Below are 14,591 nucleotides of genomic sequence, written 5' to 3' on the forward strand. Positions count from 1 at the left end.
TAGGGAAAGAAGAGGAAAAAATCATTAGGAGGCTATCAGTGGTGGTCTAAGTGAGAGAGGAGTTTTGCATGAATTAAAATAGGAGTATTCAAGATGAAGAGTAGTGAAGAGTATCAATGTGTATTTTGGAGGTAGAGATATATTTTATGCTAGTACTTGCCACATGTACTTATTAATATCCTCCACATTAATATATGAGAAATAGCCTTAAAAATTAGGAAGGTAACTAAGACTCTTACAGGAAATAACTTCAGGATGGGGGTTATGAACCCTGCCTTCCTTAAAGCCCTTTACATGCTTTGCACTTTCAAGGTCGATGTAGGTTTTACAGAATCCTAAATGTAGAAGCTTTTTCCAGTCTGATGATTTTGAATTAAAATGTGCTTTAATAGGGGAGCTTGGGTGGTTCAGTCAGTCAAGCATGGGACTCTTGGTTTCTGTTCAGGTCACGATCTCAGGGTTGTGAGATCAAGCCCCATGCTGGGCCAGAATCTGCTCAAGATTCTCCCTTTCCCTCCCTCTCTGACTACCCCCCTTCCCCAGCTTGTACTCCCCCCTCCCCCTGAAAACAATACAAATGGCCAATAGTTACATGAAAATGTAATCAATATTATTAACCATCAGGGAAATGTAAATCAAAACCACAATAAAATATTTCCTTTCCTTCACACCTGTTAGAATGGTTAGTATCAAACAGGCAGGAGAAAACAAGTGTTGGTGAGGATGTAGAGAAAAGGGAACCCTAGTGCACTGCTGGTGAGAAGGCAAACTGGTGCACGACTGTGGACAACATTATGGAGGTTCCTCAGAAAATCAAAAATGGAACTACTATTGATTCAGCAATTCCATGTCTGGGTATATATCCTTCAGGGCTGTCTCTGTTACACTTAGTTGTGGTCAACCAGCTCCCTTCTGGCCTTCATGATATTCTTACATATTCCGTTAATGTTTTTGCTACCTCCACCCCCCAAAGACTTATTCACTCAAGCTCTAAACCCCAGGGGACATTCTGAACCTAGTCTAACTTTCTAATCATCCTCATATTTTAAAATTTAAAAATAAAAGTAGAAAGAAAATGTTTCATTCCTACTGAATTTATTCTGAATATTTCTCAAATATTTTCCCTATTTCTTCTCCTAGTTTCTCTGCCCCCGTTAAGACACCTGACTTGATTACTACAAGTTTACTAGCTAGTCTCCCTGCCTCTTGTGTTTACCCTCTTAAATCCATCCTTCTCATTTCACACAGGGTAATGTAATCAAAATATAAATTTGTCCACCCTGCTCTCCTGCTGGAAGCAACTCAAACTTGTCATCATTTCACCATTATTTTCTCAGTATGCATTTCCTTAACTCCCTTTCAGCCTTATAACCTACCAAACTGCTTCTGTTTTATGATCTAATTATAATAATTTCATTGTTTCATTTCAGTGTTTCATGCTGCTCCATGATTTGCTGTTTATGCTTTTACTGTTTTCCTTTACCTGAATTCCCTTTCCTCCTCTTTTTATCTGGTTAATTTATCCCCAGGCTTTAATATGCACCCCACGTGGCACCTCTTCCATGACAACTTTCCTGAACCATGAGATGCCCCTCAGCTGTCTTCAGTAGCTGCCTGTGCATAGTTTTACCTTAGTCCTTGGCTTATGTTTGTTGTCCTTCATTAGACCATTAGCTCCCTGAACAAGGGATAATATATTATTTATCTGTGTTCCTCTGGTGCCTAGCACAGAGCCAGTCATATAGGAGACACTATAATTGCAGCTTGTGTATCATCTTTTGATGTGGTATTTCGAACTCTCATACATATATTACTGTAGTATGCTTGGGAACTGCGAGGTTTTATACCAATTCTGGTTATTGTGAACTTGAATATGCATGCATATTAATATAACTGATAAATAATATAACTTTTATTCTTATTTAGAAAATATTTAGACTCTTAATAATTATGATCTATAAAAAGTTAAAAGTATTTAAAGCTACATATGAGTTCCCTGTGTTTTTACAGTCAGGATTAAATATCCAACTATGATACTCAGCTTTTCTCATTTTTTTTTCTACAGATTGCTGCCAATTCCTGGGGAAAGTCATGGGGAGAGAATGGCTATTTCAGGATTCTTCGAGGAGTAAATGAATCTGACATTGAAAAGTTGATTATCGCAGCTTGGGGCCATCTGACAAGTTCAGATGAACCATAACATATCATTAAATTTCCATAAGGCTATGCATTTAAGTAACCCCTTAAATTGAAATTAAGCAATGTGAGGTTCTCTGTGACAGTGGAATCTTTGTCTCTTCACTTTGTTATTATAATGTGTCTGTTTTCTTCTTACACCCCAGGCTCCATGCTTCTGCTTCCTTTATATCACTGAGCATATAAAAACACTAATAGAGGACAGCAGAGTAGCTAAATGCCTTTAAAATTCTCTGGTTGTCTTTCTTTTTCTCTCACAATAATGCCCTTTTTGACTTTGATAGTTCACAAAAGTGTGACAGCACTTGTCTTAAAAGTTTATGGCATTCCTTTGCAGTAATGAAGTATTCTTTGTCTTTAACAAATGATTTCAGACCAAAAAACAACAACAAAAAAAAACCCACAAAACCCATAAAACAAACAAAAAAAGAACAATGTAAATACCAATTTACCATCTTCGTGTTTTTTTCAAACAATCTTTTCTTAATTTATGTCTTGCTTATGATTTGCCAAAAACAATGGAAATAGATTATTAATTGTTTCTCTCAATAAGCTAATATTTGTTTCTTTTCATTTGTCCTAACCTAACGCGATCTGAACTCAAAAGGAAAGTAACTCTCCACAGGAAATAACTATTCGTTATGGTTTACTCTTTATACTGTGTAATGGCCTGTGCTGTAAAGAAGATGGTGTCTGGGAGGGAAAACTTTCCACCACCTCTCTTGGTTCTTTTGCCCAGTCTATTAATTATATTAACAGATTTACAGGAGAAAAACAAATATTTTAATTATGTATGTATAGGTACCCCATAAAAATATGGGACTCAAACAAGGGACTGAAGCAGGCATTTTTTATACCTCCTAGACAAAGAGACAATGAATCTGTGAAGAACTGACAAGACAAAGAAACCCAGCTTTGGGTGCTAATAGGTGAAGAAACTAAGCAGAGTTTGTTTACATAGCTTTCTCAGCTCTGAATACCCTATCTCTGGTTCTGAGGATGTCTATCTTCTGCTTCTGGGAGGATACTTTTCACACAGGAGATTTATTTCCTTTTTTCAGGGGGACAGAGAGGAGTGTCAGAGTTGCATTGTACTGGCTATTTTCAAGTAACTTTAATTCAAAGTAGTCAATATGTCAAAGTGGCATATTCTGGGGCAGCCTGCCCTGAACCCCATCACTGGTAAGTAATGGAAAAGCTTAGAGGCTAACAATGGAAGTACAGTCTTCACACACACATGCACACATACCCCTATTTTTTGGAATCCAGTACACTTAAAACCAGTTGCAAAGCTGTATTTGGAAAGATAACATATTTACTCCTGAAAACAGCAACCTGATGCCATGAGTCAGAAAGAATAAATAGACTTTTATCACAACCATTTCACAGTTCAGTACTTGAGATTCTAAAAAGTAAGCTAAATTGGCACTAATTTGCATCTAATTTTTATTTTAGTTCTCTATAGTCAGAGAAACAAAAATAGTATCATCATAATGGTTGGGAAAGGATATAATCTTTTAATAATTCACTGGCATCTTAAATGGCAAACTAACAAATGAAAAAACAAAGCTGATCAGAAAGTGAGCATGGCCGATTATAATTACCATGGTGGGATATCCATGGCCTCCAATTTCTGGGCACTCCGTCATCTGAATTTTCATTGTGAAACTTTTCTATGTTTTTGTGCCCAAAGGTGCCCTGATTAGATAAACCCGGCAAGCTGAAAATATAAGGAAGCCAAGCATAGAAAGGTGAGTGTAGATGCAGTTCCTTCCTCCATTAATCACTGCAGCTTCACCAGGAGCAGCACCTACTCACTTGGTTCTGCCCTAGATTATACCCGAAAGGCTGGTTCACCTTGGCTAAAGTTCCCTCAGTGGACTGAGAAATAATTTGGTTTTGTTCCAATATGGATTCCCCTAGAAGCAGCCCCCGAGACAAAGGTTTGAGTGCACATAGTCTGAACAGTGAAGGGAACACTGAAGAGAGTGAGTAGTGGTAGGGTCACCGAAGGCAGACAACAAAGGCTGCATTGCCAAGCAAAGTGGTACCACAGGCAATGTGTTCTTATCCCACTGGGGACGGTTCATATATTCCTCAGATAAATGTCACCCATGAAGGATGTGTGTTGGTTCAGGACTGCTCTAGAGGGCCGTGAATTTCCTGGTTGGTCTGATCTGGCAGGTTGTAGTGTCAAGAAAAAACCCACAGGCAAAGAAAAGCAGGTAGTGGGAGTTGGATGTCAGGCTGATGTCCACTGAAATGGCGCAGGTAAGGTGATGTGTCTCTCTCACAGGTGTTAAAATATTTTTGAAACATTCCTTAGATGCTAAAGACTGACAAAATGATAAATGGTAATGCACTAAAATGACAGATGACTAATCTCACTTTTGAAAACACCTATGGTTGCTGCCTATGTTCCTCTCTAGGATTTTGATGGTTTCCTATTCACATTTAGGTCTTTCATCCATTTTGAATTTATTTTTGTATATTGTGTAAGAAAGTGGTCCAGTTTCATTCTTCTGCATGTTGCTGTCTAATTTTCCCAGCACCATTTGTTGAGGAGATGGTCTTTATTCCATTGGATATTCTTTCCTCTTTTGTCAAAGATCATAGAGTTGAGGGTCCATTTCTGGGCTCTCTATTCTGTTCTGTTGATTTGTGTGTCTGTTTTTGTGCTAGTACCATATGACCTTGATGATTACAGCTTTGTAAAACATCTTGAAGTCTGGAATGATGATGCCTCTAGCTTTGCTTTGCTTTTTCAACATTACTTGGGCTATTTGAGGTCTTTTCTAGTTCCATAGAAATTTTAGGATTGTTTGTTCCAGCTCTGTGAAAAATGCTAATAATATTTTGATAGGGATTGCACTGAATGTGTAGATTGCTTTCAGTAGAATAGGCATTTTAACAATATTTGTTCTTCTAATCCATTAGCATGGAATGTTTTTCCATTTCTTTGTTTCTTCCTCAACTTCTTTCATAAGTGTTCTATAGTTTTCAGAGTACAGATCCTTTACCTCTTTGGTTAGGTTCATTCCTAGGTATCTTATGGGTCTTGGTCCAATTGTAAATGGGATCAATTCCTTGATTTCTCTTTCTTCTGTTTCAGTGTTAGTGTATAGAAATGCAACCGACTTCTGTGCATTGATTTTTATATCCTGCCATTTTGCTGAGTTCCTATTTTAGTTTTAGCAATTTTGGGAGGTGGGTGGGGTCTCAGGTTTTCTACATAGAGTATCATGTCATCTGTGAAGAGCCAAGTTTGACTTCTTCTTTGTCAATTTGAATGCCTTTTATTATTTATTTAATTTTTTGTTGTTGTTGTCTGATTGCTGAGGCTAGGTCTTCCAGTATTATGTTGGACAGTAGTGGTGAGAGTGGATATCCCTGTCGTGTTCCTCACTATAGAGGAAAAGCTCTCAGTTTTTCCCCACTGAGAATGATGTTCACTGTGGGTCTTTTGCATATGGCCTTTATGATGTTGAGGTATGTTCCATCTACCCCTACTTTGTTGAGAGTTTTTATCAAGAAAGGATGTTATATTTTGTCAAATGCTTTTTCTGCATCTATTGAGAGGATCGTACAGTTCTTATTCTTTCTTCCTTTAATGTGGTGCATCACATTGGTTGGTTTTGAACCTTCCCTGAAGCCCAGGTGAATAATCTTTTTAAAGTACTGTTGGATCCTATTAGCTAGTATCTTGGTAAGAATTTTTGCATCCATGTTCAATTGGTTCAAAGAGGCACATGCACCTCAATGTTTATAGCAACAACGTCCACAATAGCCAAAATATGGAAAGAGTCTAAATGTCCGTTGACAGGTGAATGGATAAAGAATATGTGGTATATATATATATATACAATGGAATATTATTCAGCCATCAAAAAAATGAAATCTTGCCGTTTGCAACAACGTGGATGGAACTAGAGGGTATTATGCTAAGTGAAATAAGTCTGTCAGAGAAAGACAAATATCATATGATTTCACTCATATGTGGAATTTAAGAAACAAAACAGATGAACATAGGGGAAGGGAAGAAAAATTAAATAAGAAAAACAGAGAGGGAGGCAAACCATAACAGGCTCTTAACTCTAGGAAACAAACTGAAGGTTGTTGGAGGGAAGGTAAGTGGGGAGATGGGGTAATTGGGTGATGTGCATTAAGGAGGGCACTTGATGTAATGAGCACTGGGTGTATATGCAACTGATGAATCACTAAATTCTACTCCTGAAACTAACAATACAGTATATGTTAACTAAATTGCATTTAAATAAAACAGAAAAAGAAGAAAAAAGGGGAAAAATAAAAACACATATGGAGTTAGGTTGATACACTCTTGTCCTTGTTATGTAAATGGATAAAATTTGTTGGAATTGATTTTTATATTGTGGTTTGTGTCTAGAATGTAGGCCTAGATCGTGTTGTTCTAAAATGTACCACCTTTCTAAGGATCCTAACTGGTAAGGAAACTAACCCCAGAGATTTGAAGGAAAAAAAGGAAAATATCACAATAGTGAGCCCCATAGGAAGACACAAGATATATTTGTCCAGTAGGAAGACTAAGACCTAAAGAGACCAAGGCTAGTTGGGACAGAAGTACACTATCATGAGAAAAGGAAAATACTGTTCCTGACATTTGGCGAGTCAGTGTCTTTCTTTGAATGATGTTGCTTCTCATTTTTACAACCTTAAAGAGCATGTTTGGTTCTCTTTATTATCCAAAGGTCCTGAATCAACCTTTAGAAAATAGTGGTTGGCATATTCTTTCAACAACTGTAGGGACTATTTGTAGAATTGTTTGGATTGATGACTGGATGGTTTCTCCTGCACTGTGGCTTTCTTGGCCTGCAGATATGCCCTACTCACTCAGCTTGGACTGAGCAATGAGAAAGACCACATATTGTTGCATATGTCTTTAGAGTTCTAGTCTCTGAATATATGGGGTCTTATTATTTTGTGTTAAGAGTGTACAAGGGAAGAGGCGCCTGGATAGCTCAGTTGGTTAAGCATCTGACTTGTGTTTTCAGCTCAGTTGATGATCTCAGGGTCATGAGACCGAGCCCCACATTGGGTTCTATGCTCAGGCAGAGTCGGCTTGAGGTTCTCTCCCCCTACCTTTGCCTCTCTCCTCTCTTTCTCTCTAAAATAAATAAAGTAAATCTTTAAAAAAAAAAGTATACCAGAGATATGAGGAAAACATTGTCCATAACTCATCCAGGACAATGTATCTCAGATTGGATAATACTGTGAGCACCAAGACCTGGTTTTCTTACTGTCCATTCAGAAGATTGTGCCATTTACATATTTTCCATGGTTACTGTGTATAATTTTTCCTTGGAAAAAGAGGAGATAGTCCCAATGTAGTACATTGAATTAATGTTTCCCACTCTACTCGGTTGGATAATGCTTCTTTCTTCACGTGTCATTAGGAAATGTACTTCAGAAAGAAATGGGAAAGACTTTGAAGATAGAGCTAATGCCTTGCCCTGCTTTACTGTGTTTGAATTTTATCTCATTTTGTTGTAAACAATGAAAAGGCCTCCCCGGGTTTCTAAAATGGATGTCACAAATTGTCTTAAAAATGCATAAAATGGAATTAAATTTGTTAGTTGGTATTCAACTGAAAGGAAAGGAAACCTCTCTAATCATCGCCAACAGAAGGAATATAGTGAAAGGAATTGGTTACACGGGTGATGGAATAGCAGGGAAGGCAATGGAGGGTGGGGAAGCAGTCCAGGATGAACAACAATAGGAAGTTGCTATCATCCCCTGAAGGAACAAAGTGATGAGGGTCACTACTGGAATCTAGGGGCTGGTGTTTTCCTGGGGGTATCTAGAAACATGACTAGCCTGAAAAAAACATGGTGTTGCTAGTTTGCCACTTGAAATAGAGAGAAAGGGACATGGACACTGAGGTGTATTCCTCCCTCATGCCTTCCAAACTGTTGTAAGGGCCTCTCACTGACTGACCCTGATGAAAGATGACTGATGGGAGGTTACGACATTAGACTGTCAGGATGAGTGCTCACCCTTTACCAGATGCAGAAGAGAATAGAGTAAGGGCAGGGGAGAAATAGGAAAATAAATGTGGAAAATACATTTTTTGGTTGATCCCATATGGTTACTGGGAATTAAAATTCCTTAAAGGAACAATTTCTCAGTGATTAATTAGCTCATGAACTCAATTCCTTGGTTAGTGCATGGGTCTTAAGTACTACAATGCCTGCTGTTACACGTCTTGTAAACAAGTCTTGTTGTTAAACTCAACCTCTAGGGAATATATTCTATTCTATATAGGGAAAAATCCTTTTCCATTTTCTTCACAGTAGTTTCTGGGGACTTTGTATGTTGTTTCAACATTATCACCTATCAAAAGGATTATGATAATCTGATCTCAAGACATTTATTTTTCCTTGCGTAGAAGTTGATCCCATTTTCAAAAGAAAAAAAAAGAGGGAAAAGTGAGTATTATCTCCCAAACTGCTGTTTTATGAAATGTTTCAAGAGAGAAAGGCATCAGTCTGTCAGGTGCCATGGTCTGAGAAAGGGGACTTCTACAGGACACGCAGACATCCCACCCTGCAAAAGTCAATGAAGGCTGAAAAGAAAATCCATCTAACACTGTCAAGAATGGGTAATTGAATGAAGGGGAAAATATTCTCCATCCTCAGCCGTGAGCAGTATTGTGTGTCATTTTGCTATCATATCTTATAGCAATAATTAAAAAGTCATTGACAGGTAAATCTAATAGAGTGGAATTTCTCCTTAGACACTACCAGTAAGAGTTCGATATTTAGAAAGAGTGGCTGGCAGTAATCTTCCCTCTATCATCTGTCCCCTCTCTGTAACTGTCACCCCTGTAAAAACAAGCTGTTTGATTCTATGTTTCTTCTAAGATTATAAGGGGAACCAATGTCTAGTCACATAGAATTTAGGATATATCTTGTATTATATCCATCATTTTAGAGATTCACAGTTCATAGTTAGGCCACTGACAAAGCAATACCCAGGTTCAGTCCTCACTCACCTTGGCCGGGCCCTCTTCTGTGGTGACCAACAAGTACGATTATTTACAGTGATTCCCCATATGATCACAGACACTTTTCTCCTAAAAATCCCCGTGAAATCACACATTGCCCATTCATTATTTATTATATGCCTGCAAGGTGTTAGCCACTATGCTAGGGGCTAGGTAGATAGAGGAGGACTCACAAGATAGACAGTCCCTGTACTGTCTTATCTTACAAATTACTCTTTCGTAAAATGAATTTTGGCAGACACTGGCCTAGATACAGTTTTGAATAATAAATTCCATAATCAGCCTTTAGTGAGAAGTTGGTATACCCTAACCTCTGAGTATTAATATGGTGGGAACATTTACCTTTACCTACAAATCAGCTTTGGTGCCTCTCTCAGAATGCAGCCTTAGGCTGGATGTACCTTAGATCTGAGCTCGTCTGAAATGTCTTATGACAGTGCACTGGTGTACAGAGTCAAATTGTGGGGTATTAGTACCATTAAGGTATTTGAGAGAACTGTGCTTCATTGAATTGTGTTTTAAAGGCAGCCCAAGATTCCAGTGATCCTTGTATCAAAGATTTCCTGAACTTAACCAGTGAAGGACAAAAATTATCATCTGTGAGGGATACATCTCAAGAAGGTTGTGAATGTCCAACCATTTGTATTAGATCTCATTTGATAATATGGTGCAGAACACTGAGTCAAACTAGCTTAAGCCAGGAAGGAATGACATTGACCTATGAAATAGAGGTGATTAAGAGGGGGATCTAGCTTTACACATGGTTGGTTCCAGGTGTTTAAATGATTCCATTCGTACTCTGCCTTTCTCTCAAAGTCTCAGCTTTGAGTCCATATGGCTTCTTTCCAGGTACATCTTTTCTGCAGGGCAGCAAGCTAGATGCTAGAAGCCCATGTCAACAAATTATAGTCATTGAGACTCAGTTTCTGAATCTGTCAAGTAGAGCAATAAATGCTTATAACCCCTGCTGTGATGAGTAGTAATTGAGAGTATATGCAAAATATTTTGCATGATTCTTGCCATGGAGTAAGTTGTAAATATATATCAGCTATTATCATCACCAATCACATCATTACTTTTATGATCATTATGGTGGAAGGAATCTTACCGTGGATCTAGGATACCAATAATTCCAACCCTCTGCTGTGTAAGTTATAGATGACTTCTGATTAATGACTAAGAGCCATCATCTTTCTAGACTGCGCACTTTTTCTTCAGGTCAGTCAAATCTCACAAAGCTAGATTCCCCCCTTGATCACCCCCACTTTATAGGTCAACATTAGTAGGTGGCTACCTTTCAATATGTTACAATTACCCTCAGGGGCACGTGGGTGGCGCAGTTGTTAAGCGTCTGCCTTCAGCTCAGGGCGTGATCCTGGCATTCTGGAATCGAGCCCCACATCAGGCTTCTCCACTAGGAGCCTGCTTCCTCTCCCACTCCCCCTGCTTGTGTTCCCTCTCTCGCTGGCTGTCTCTCTCTCTCTGTCAAATAAATAAATAAAATCTAAAAAAAACAAAAAACAACAAACAAACAAACAAACAAAATTACCCTCACAACTGGGCCATAGTTTACAGTGCTTAAATCCTTGCATCAGGGATATTAAATCTGTGCAAGTCCTTGATCTACAATTTTCTTTTGAATAACAAAACAGTAAATGTTAAAACCTCCAATTTCTAGAGCATTTTTTCTATATTCTAAGTTGATAATCATAGGGGCTTGGTAAGATGATATCCAGGAAACTGTAAGCTGCTCTAAGGTAAAGACTATTTCTTGTCTTCAGTATTCCTATGAGCAGTAGCTCAGTTTATATACAATAAATATTTGCTAAATGAATTATTAAGTGAATGAATATCAAAAACATCATTCAGGAACAAATCTGCTTTTCACTTATCATACTAATGTGTCATTACTACTTTATTTCTTTGTATCCCCCACTATAATATCATTTCCTAGAGGGCATGGAACATGCTTATGTAACGGCCAGTCCTAGCATGGTGTCTGCCATAAATAATTTCTATTGACAAATTTTGAGAAAGCTTTGTTTTTAATTACAAAAATTATTAAATTTTTTCTCGTTTGAAATGATATAGCTTTCCTTTGGTAAACCACAAATGATTTGCTAAACTCTTTAATATAGAAAAGCTTTTTGAATTCAGTGAAATTTAGTTCCTTATGTACTCAGTTTATTGAATGATTTGCCTTCTCTGGTTGCTTTCTTTATCCTGCCTTTTGGTGAGCAATGTTCTAATATTCATGTAGCAAAATTATTCATTTCATGGTTAATGCTTTCTGTGTCTCACTATCGATTTTTTCTTGAGTCACTGTTTACATAATATTTATATGTAATTATATACCATGTAATTTATATAATTATATGATATATTTGTATAAAAGTATATTAATATTATTATTATATATTGAATATATATTTTATGTTATTTATATATAAATATATAATATATATAAATAATGTAAATATATATTTATTATTATATATGATATATTTATATATAAATATGGTTATACAAAATAGGTATAATATTATAACAAAGTGACTCAAAAAGAAATATATAGTAAGACATAGAAAGCCTTAGCCATGAAATGAACAAGTTTGCTACATTTTGCATGAAATCTAAAACATTGATCACCAAAAGGCAGGATAAGGAAAGTGGACAAGATAAATGAGGAAAAAATATTTGTAGCAAATATAGACAATGTGTGTATTTATATATATATTATATATCCATTTCATATATTTTTGTAATTATTGGAATATATAAGTTTATATTATTCATATTATTAATATCATTTTAATCTTTTTGGATCTGCATTTATTTCCTACTTTTCCTTCCTAATATTATTCAAGCTTTAATTTATGCATTCTTTTCCTTACTTTATTAACCAAGTTTATCAGAGACTTGTCTATTTCATTTTCCTTTTCAAAGGAACAAATTTTTGTTTAATTGTACTCTCTTCTGTATCTTTGTTTTCTCTTGAATTAATGACTGATCTCATCTTTATTATCTTCTTCCTAATTTATTTGCATTTATAAATTTTTTATAAAGCATAATTTTTCTGTCTGCTTAAATCGGATACTTAGTTTATTAATTTTGAACTTTTCTTGCATTCTAATTTAAGCACTTATGTACGGTGCTTTCTAAATGATGCCTCTCAGTATGATCATTGCTTCCTTTAACTCTTTATAATTACTTGTTTTAAAAGAAGACACATTTTCTAAATAGTCAAACCTGGACAAAAATTACATCAATGCCAGTTATATTTTGTTTCTCATGTACCATCTTAGATCGTCTCTATTCGATGAGTTTATGAATGCAATACAGGAATAATTGAATAGCATAATATGAACACCATGATTTGATAACTAGCTGCACTGTACTAGTTTTCAAGTTATCCTCCAAGGACTACCAGGGGCAGGGGTAGGGTTGAGGGGTGGGAGATGTGTGTGTGCGTGTATGGTGAGGGAAGGAGGCTTTCCAATTGCCAGATAGAGTCTGGAAGTAAACACATATGATCTTATCTGATGAGATGGAAATGAAATTATCCATTTTTCAGGATTCTCAGGGCTCCTTGCAGTAGGGAGGATGGCCTCCATGTTCATTTGTTGCCAGTGGTTTTAATACAAAGATGTCTTTTATGGTGATGGCACACACATGTTCCCACACATATACACATGCACATACACAGTCCTTTTGGAACTTTGGAAGTAGGAGTCTCTTTCATGTCTAAGTTTGGAAGTTTATTATTTAAATAGAAATTTATCGAGGGCCTGCTCTGTGTTAGACTCTCTGCCAGATACTGGGGATATTTGGGGCAAAAAGTCAGACTTAGGCCATCATTTCATGTAGATTTCAGTCTGGCATGAAAGACATTAAATAATAAAATAAATTACGAGGGATGTTTTTATGGAAAATTCCACATGACTAGGAGCTATAGCTGGAGAAACTGGTATAGTTTAGAGTGTTGGTGAAGGGGTCTTCAAGCGTAATGTTTAGGTTGATACCTGAAGGAAAAGTAGGAGTTGGCCAGAGAAAATAGGCCTAAATGGCAAATAATTATGTTTTAGGGAGGTCTGGAGGGAGGAATTATCTCAAAGAAGCCAAGTAAAGGTTCTTTGTAAGTGAATGAGAGAGATTAGAGAGGATGCCAGAAATGTAGACAACAAACAGATTGTAAAGGCTGTAGAAATTATGTTAAGGAGTTTTGTCTTTATTCCCAAAGCAATGTGGGGTGGGAATGCTAAAAGTTAGAAAAGTCACTCTGACTGCTGCTTGGAGGGCAGATTGGAAGAGGGCAAGACAAGGATACTGGTCAGCAGCCCATTGTGAAGCTCGGGGTCTAATTTGACAGTGGTGTAGACTAGGGAAGTGGAGAAGAGAAATGTCCAGGTCTATCAAATGTTTAAGGATCTTGATTTAGGACCAATGGGGTAAGTGAGGGAGAGAGGAGATTCTAGAATGACTCCAGAGTTTTGAGTTACTAAACAAAATTAAACCTCAGGAATTTTCAGAGTGAATCTCCAGGATTTCGTGAATTTGTCCTTGAAATACGGCTTTGACAAGAATGTTACCTTGCTGAGTGTGATTCTTCTGCATCAGCCCATCTGGTACCTACTTCAACGGATGCTTTTGAGTGCCTACTTTATTGAAGACTATTGAGAAGAGTCCTAGTCACATAAAGACAAAAAAAATGGACATGGTTTCTATCATCTAGAGAGAAAACATAAAAGAACAAAAACCAAATATACTTAGCACTTAAGGGCCATAAATCAAATAGGCTTCAATAAGGAACAGTTATGGAGGTAGAGGAAGGAGGATTCACCCGGACAGTATGGGTATGTATGGAAAGCTTTTTGGGGTAAGCGGAGTGTGGAGTGGGGTGGGATGTGATTGGGGATGGACCAACGTAATTTTAAAGAAGTAATAGAGGACAGATTCATGTGGACTGTGAGGCCATGGTAAGGAGGTTGGGTGTTCAGTGCAGTGGGCAGCCCCTAAGCAACTATTATCACTTTAACTGCTCTGTGGAAAATGAATTGGAGAGAACTACAGACAAGGAGAGAGAACCAGGAAGCAAGATATTGCAGTAGTCCAGGTGAGAGCTAATAGAGGCTCAGATCAGGCAGTAACTAAGGACTGGGAAATAAGGAGAAGTAGAAAGAAAGAGGACTTAGGTGTGTAATTAGGATAGACTTCTAGGTTTTTCCCTTAACCGGTTGGATTAATAGTGGTGTCATTCACAGAGATGTGGAAGAATGAGGAAAAGCAGGTAATGACATAAAGCCAAGAATTCACATTTGGTTATGTTGAGTTGTTATGTCTACAAGTCTTCCAT

General features: G+C 37.2%; 1 protein-coding gene across 1 annotated transcript in view; it reads left to right on the forward strand.

The window, feature by feature from the left end:
• The window catches only part of TINAG (tubulointerstitial nephritis antigen), a 77,123-nt gene extending 74,717 nt beyond the window's left edge, over positions 1-2,406 (forward strand). Inside the window, exon 11 of the mRNA XM_008691770.1 lies at positions 2,066-2,406. Within this exon, the coding sequence (XP_008689992.1) occupies positions 2,066-2,200 (135 nt within the window). The 3' untranslated portion in view covers positions 2,201-2,406. The remainder of the gene's footprint in view (positions 1-2,065) is intronic.
• The last annotated feature ends 12,185 nt before the right edge of the window (positions 2,407-14,591 follow it).

This window comes from Ursus maritimus, unplaced genomic scaffold, assembly GCF_017311325.1.
Source record: "Ursus maritimus isolate PB19 unplaced genomic scaffold, ASM1731132v1 scaffold_29, whole genome shotgun sequence".
NCBI classification, from domain to species: domain Eukaryota; kingdom Metazoa; phylum Chordata; class Mammalia; order Carnivora; family Ursidae; genus Ursus; species Ursus maritimus.